The sequence below is a fragment of the Euphorbia lathyris genome, chromosome 2 (assembly GCF_963576675.1).
Source record: "Euphorbia lathyris chromosome 2, ddEupLath1.1, whole genome shotgun sequence".
Classification (NCBI taxonomy): Eukaryota; Viridiplantae; Streptophyta; class Magnoliopsida; order Malpighiales; family Euphorbiaceae; genus Euphorbia; species Euphorbia lathyris.
Genome location: NC_088911.1, coordinates 8405383 through 8412450, shown reverse-complemented (window position 1 = coordinate 8412450; position 7068 = coordinate 8405383). Strand labels below are relative to the sequence as shown.

At 42.0% G+C, this 7068-nt stretch overlaps 1 protein-coding gene across 1 annotated transcript; it reads left to right on the top strand.

Moving 5' to 3' along the window:
- Nucleotides 1–4769: 4769 nt before the first annotated feature.
- Nucleotides 4770–6844, top strand: LOC136216508 (protein FIP2). Its single transcript, XM_066003042.1, has one exon. It carries the CDS (start codon nt 5400–5402, stop codon nt 6558–6560), a length of 1161 nt encoding a protein of 386 aa, XP_065859114.1. The 5' UTR covers nt 4770–5399; the 3' UTR covers nt 6561–6844.
- Nucleotides 6845–7068: the final 224 nt, after the last annotated feature.

Genomic DNA, 7068 nt, shown 5'->3' with positions numbered 1-7068 from the left:
CTTCGTGGGTCAATTGTGTGAACTTGGTCTTTCCTTCGCCTATCACGGGTAGGACCTCTTAGCTAGCTAGTTGCTTAAGTTAGATAATCAAGGTTAACCGAACAAGACACGTAGACTAAAAACTAATTAAAATATACATAGTTTAGTTTTATTAGATTATGTTGGCATGAGAAATAAAAAAGAATGGATGAATGGAATTGATTTAATTTGTTTTGGTAACATTTATTTTTTTATTATTTTTTAATCCATGTATAAAAGATTTGGCACACGGTATGGTCTACATGTTTTTTTAATGATTGTTATTCTCGGAATCTGAGTAAAATAACTAGGAATAAGTAAATATATATAAAGTTAAATGATTTTAATATTAAGAAATTAAGTTTTATAACAATAATGTTTCGTTCCTGAGACTTGGAGGACGATGAGTGTTATTAACCTCTTAGAGCATCCGCAATGAGAGTGCTTGGATGAGTGATTGGTGGGTTGGAGAGTATTCGGAGTAGTGTCATGCATTCGAGAGATAAGTAGTGTCATCCATGACCGGGTCGATACTGGCGAGTATGCGGGGCCCTTCTATCGACCCGGTCATGGACTGCATGAACCGCTGCATTTTGCTCTCTATCTGAGCCATGAAATCAGCATCACGTCCAACTAGGACCTCCGACGGCTCCGGTACCTTGTTGGACTGACCCTCACAAGTCTTCTCGGTGACACAAGGCTTTTTCAGCGCTCTCTCCAAAGGCTCTTCATAATCCCCCATCTCATCGCTCTTCAGCTGATCCTCGGGATCGACTGGCTTGTTATCATCGGTCTTAGCAGTAATCCACTTACACTGAGTCGAGCCACTAACTGCCTTACCTTTTTTATCTGCTTCTACCTTGGTGCCCTCATTCTCCGATGCCTCCACCTCAGGCCCCATTGATGCTTCAACTTCAACATCCCCAATCGAGTGACCAAAAGGCACGTTTCCCTCAGACGTCCCATCAGCACTCGCAATCAAAATGCCCCACATGCTGCGTACAACCTGGCTTGCATCCTCGAGTGAACCAATTGAGGGTAAAGGACTCGACGTCACCTCGAACGCAATACTTGGAGGAAGGAACCCCTTAGTAAATTCGCTCATATCGAAATCTATACTAACTTGGATACTTTTAGGAGCTGCAGGAAACAAGACACACAATGATCATAAACAAAGACAAAATCAACAGATCACAAAACACAAGTATAGTTTAAAAATTTGGCCTCGAACCCTCACTCACCATGAAGGGCCACCTTCACCTGGATAGACTCCAACTTAGCCAGCTCTCCCTCCGTAAAGTTACGACCTTTCTTCCATGATGAGAACATCTCCTCTGACCAGCCAACGAGATGCGCCAACCGCCATTGGTTCCAGATCGCATATCCGACGGATAAATAAAAGTCGATCAATAAGTCAACGTCTTTCTTGTTCGCATTTTCAGCCAGACCTTTCAGAAATATCACTAATCTTGTCTCTAGCTCGAGTAGCTCCTTTTCCACCAACCATTGTGAAAAATCAAAGAGGTCCGCATTCCAATGAACCTGAAAAGGAAACGCCCCCCCCCCATATCTATTTGATAAAAAAGAAACGATGCCTCCACTCGGGCAGCTTATCAGATAAACCCCCCAGGGCATTAAACTTAGCATGAGAGAAGCTCACGTGCTGCGACCTCGGGCTCTTCATCGGCTTGAAGAACTTATAGAACATTATTTCTGTCGCCATGAATCCTTTCGACCGGCAAAGCACATAAAACGCCACCATCATCCGCCAACCATTTGGATGAACCTAACCGGGGCACAGACTGAACTCTTTCATTTTCCTTGACAAACAACGAAAGCAGAGGCAACCCCATCCTAGTATCAAACTGCTCCTCGTACACAATCATCTCGTCTAAAGCGATAGCATCATTCGTGCGCACGTCTATCGACACATCACTAATCTCGTAAGGAACTCCTATCTGATATGCTACTAACAATGATGTGAGATCTTCCTTCATGATTATCGAATGGGAACCCTCCAAACTCAAATCGTCATGTCTTTTCAGACTCTTCGCATGCTCGAAGTGCAACCAGTCTAATCTAGGCACACTTGGACCGCACGGCCACACCTTCTTACATGTTCGCTCGTACAACATAGATAAATCTTTCATGTCACTCACAAGATGCTCTAGAACTATGACCACAACCTCAACGGTACTCGGCCTAACAACCATTATGGGCCTCGGAACAGAAGGAGGCAGACGGACTACGGGAGCACTCCGAGAATAAACCTTCTTCGCTTTTGAGGTCTCTGCGTCTTTCCCTTTCACAGTCTCTGTTTTCTGTTTTTTCTAGCGAATGCACCAAGAGTCCCTTAACCCAAAATCACTGGGAGCTACGGAAGCCAATTTCACTAGGTGCCCCCCGCGAGGAATCCCCAAATATAATCCCATCGATAAAAGCAGAAAGTGCTACACTATCTAGCAAATATAAGTAAAAAGGTATAAGAGGACTCACCTCATCTTCACACAGCAACGTCTGGGAACAGGAATGGACTCGGCAAAAGTGACTTCAAATTACCCAACAACAACGAAGAACCAACAACAGTGAAGACTAAGCAACAACTCTCTTTCTCTCTCCCTAAACAGGATTTTCATGAAGCACACAAGTCTCAAGTGAAGAAAACTAGTCAAAAGACTCTAAGGCGGCCTTTTATAGCTGAGAGACAAAAGCAAACAATGGTGCAATGTAAAGTCACCAATGGAAAACAAACACTTAGCACTCGAAGCGTCCTCACTATGAGCACGCATCATAACTACAGGCATGTATCATAAATACCTTGACAGCTCATAACATGCGTGGAAGGGCATCAGTCTTTACACGTCTATGTTGTACAACTGGGCCAACCGCACCATCAATCAGACTACACCATCAAACGGACTACCTCAGCTAGCGGAACGCCCTAACTATCGAACAGCTAACAATATCGACCCTCACCAAAAAATTAGCTAACGGCGCACACTCACATGCAATGGTTCGCAAAACAGTTCGTTTCGGGGGAAGTGGGGCTACTTGATAAGATAGGAGATATGGGCCAAGCCCAACCTAAATCAGTCCACCTACAAGCACAAGGCCAACCAAGGGACTACACCCATTTATAAAAGGAGGCTCACCGGCCACTAAGTGAGGTCTACCCATTTTCTCTCTCTAATTTATTACTTTATCTCTCTAGCTACTCAGAAACTAACTTAAGCGTCAGAGTGTTTCTAAGGACCGCTTCCCATACAGAGACGGCGTCCTATCACGAAGGCATACCGCTGCCTTACATCTCCATTAATGGGCAAATCTAAAAAACGATAAATTTGTACCTTTTTATTATTATTATTTTTACATTTTTTTTACTAAATAATGACAAAATGAAGTTAGATATAAAATTAATCTAATAAAATATTGAGATTAATTACCACTAGATATATAAAATGAATTTTCTGAAGAAGAAAAAAATATATAATAAAGGATAAGTTACACAAGAGAAATTATTTACCATTCTTCCATATTCTAAAATAAATTTACCTAAATATCACATTTGTTGTTTTTTTAAAATGTTTTTTAACAAAAATAAAAATAAAGCTACGATATCCTAATATCTTAGAGCATCTAGCAGTGTTGAGTTTGCCTCGACTAGTTGCAGAAAAGGCACATCAGAATTCTTCGGTGGAAGATTGAAAATTGTCGTATGTATGGATAAGATTATATCTTTAAGCACCATCAAAGAGATTGGGAAGATGAAAAACGTATAAAACATAAAGTTAGGTCATTAGAGAAGGAAAAGAAAAGAAAGGAGCAGAGATGATTAGGGAAAGCTAGATCACCGATGGTGGATTTTGAGATGAGTGAAGAAAAAGATACTTTCTACAGAAGGTGAAAACAAAAGAATGACCGCTATTAATTAGTAGTTATAATAAAATTATTTTCTTCTTTTACCTATAATAAAAGAGGGCGAGCCTTGGCGCAATGGTAAAACGTTGTTGTCGTGTGACCAGAGGTCACGGGTTCGAGTCTTAGGAGCGGCCTCTTGCCAATTAAATTGGCAAGGGAAGGCTTGCCCCCAATACACCCTTGTGGTGGGACCCCTCCCCGGACCCTCGCTCAGCGGGGACGCGTAATGCGACCGGACCGCCCTTTTAGTACTCCATCCGTTTCATATTATATGTCTTTTTAGAGAGTTGTATAGAAATTAAGGATATTACAAAAAAGATATTGTCGCCCCTTATTTATTAATTCTAATATTTATTTATTCTATAATAAGTCTATTATTCTAATTAATTTTCATAAACCCGTGTTTTGTAGCAGCAAAAAAGATAACTTAACGTGTACTAATCATATAAAATGATATGTAATATGAAACGGAGATAATCATATAAAATGACATGTAATATAAAACGGAAATAATAATATTTAATAATTATAATATAAAAAATTGTAAAATCGGTTACGTTTTGAAGTTTAGTAATCGATGATATATTGATTGCAAGGTGGTATCCAAACTACTATCATCAATTCAAGTCAATATTTTTTTTTTTTTTAAGACAAAAGAATTCAATACTTATAACCCCATTAATTCCCCCTTCGCTAATCCCAATCCACCTTCCCGTGATTCTGTTTCACCGACCGGCGCTATCATATCCCTATAACCAAACATCCCTCTATTTCTCTCTCTAATAATAAATGTTTTTTTTAAAACAATTTTCTATTTATTCTCTAATAATTAAATAAAAAATCTCCTGTAATCCGAACACAGTGTAAAGAAAAACCACAAAACCCACAAGGCGGAGAAAAAGTGGACCTCATTAGCGCACCGCTCCTCTTAGCGCACGTTAGCCTTACCGGTGGCTTCAGTCCTCATCACCTTTCTAGATCTTAGAATCAGCCGCAGTTTTACTTTTTCTTTTCTTCTTTGGGGTGCGCAGCCGTCCTTTCAGCGCACGTTAGCCATCCCCAACGACAGCGGTGGCCTCATTCATCCTTCTAGATCTCAAAATCAGCCGCGGTTTTCTTTTTCTTTTTTCTTGGGGGTGCGCAGCCGTCCTTTCAGCGCACGTTAGCCTTCCCCCAAAACGACCTTAGCGGTGGCCTCATCCTTCTAGATCTCAAAATCAGCCGCACACACCTCCCTCCCACCTCCCCCACCCAACCTCTTCCCTTTCAATATGTCACCTAACCCCACTTTTATCTCCTCCTCCTCAACCCTATCTCCTCCCTCTCCTCTTCCTTTTCCCTTTTCTACCTCTCTCTCCGCCGCCGCCTCCACCACCACCACCGTCTCTGAATTTCTAAATTATCCACTCCACCGCATCTTTCACCACCGATCCCCTTGACATAAACATAAACAACTCTCTCTAATGTCTTCGCCGCCGGGTACTGGATCTCCGTCGCCTCCAGATTCATCAACTCTCCCATCTAACCCCCTTCCATCCATCCCAGCGCCGCCGCAGGCTTCCTCTAACCCACGGCGTCTTCCGCCGCCGTGCTGGTCCCACGACGAGACGGTTGCGCTGATCGATGCTTATCGTGACAAGTGGTACACGCTCCGCCGGGGGAATCTTAAGGCGAATCACTGGCAGGAGGTTGCTGACGCTGTTTCTCGACGGTGTCCGGCTGCTTCTCCGCCGAAGACTGCCGTGCAATGTCGTCATAAGATGGAGAAGCTCCGGAAGAGATACCGTACGGAGATCCAGCGGGCTCGATCTATGCCGGTTTCAAGATTTGCGTCTTCTTGGGTTCATTTTAAGCGAATGGATGCTATGGAGAAAGGTCCTCAGACGAAACCGGATTACAACAATTCCGAGAGCGATGGGGATGATAACGAGGATGAAAATGAGGAAGAAGAAGATAACAATAACACTAGTAATAACAATCAAGGGTTTTACATGGAAAATCACCGGAATGGAAATCCAATTACGAGCTCAAGGAGCATTCATCAGCTCTACCGCAACGGAATTGCCGGAAACACAGGCTGCGGAGTCGGAGGAGGTGGAATCACTTCTTCTTCTGCTGCAGCTGCTGCTGCAGCCAGTGGTTTTAGAATTAGAATTCCCACTGGAGTAAGCATAGCACAACCAGGTCCTAAATTCTATCCCAAAATTGATTCAAAGTACGGAGTAAACCCTAACCTTAACCCTAATTCTAATTTGGCATGTCATATGACTCCAAAACCTACAAATTTTGGGGGTAGTTCAGTCTCAGGGTCTGGATTGGGTAGCAGTAGATCATTTAGGGGTTCTGAAGAAAGTGGGAAGAAAAGAGAAAGAGAACCAATGGAGGAAATGGTGACTGCAATTAAAGTATTAGGAGATGGGTTTGTGAGAATGGAGCAGATGAAAATGGAAATGGCAAGAGAAATTGAGACAATGAGAATGGAAATGGAGATGAAAAGAACAGAGATGATTTTGGAATCTCAGCAACGAATTGTTGAAGCTTTCGCAAAGGCGTTTTCGGAGAAGAAGAAGAAGCAACAGCAGCAGCAGACAAAGAGAATAGCAGCTTCACCAGAAGAATCATAGTGTTTGTTTTAGTTCAGTTGAAGCTGTTTTTGGAGAAGAAGAAGGATCATAGTGTTTTAGAGGTAAAGATACTTGCTTTTGGGGTTAGTTCATCTTGATCTTAAGCTTTTTGATTGGTTCATGACACGTAATTAGTGTGTACAAGTGTTTTTTTAACTTGGGATTATTGTTGAGGCAGGAACAGTGATGAAGTTGCTTTCTTTTTTAACATGTTTGGAATGGTACAGTTTACTGTTATGAATGAATCTAATGTTTGGAATTAGCCACTGTTATTTTTGGCTTTTTGTGCAATGGTTGTTCATTTTATAGAGCATAGATCTTGTGTAGATGTGTTTTTTCTATTGGAAGATTGGTGTCCAAAGTTCTCCTCTTTAGTAGTGTTTCGTGTTTTGTTTCGCGGCGTCTGTGACTTCTTCCTTTTCGTGGCGTTTTCGGTTGAGTGTTATGTTTCAGAAATAGCCTTTTTTCGGTGTCTGATTTGGTGTCGGTGCAACATATTACGCCCTCT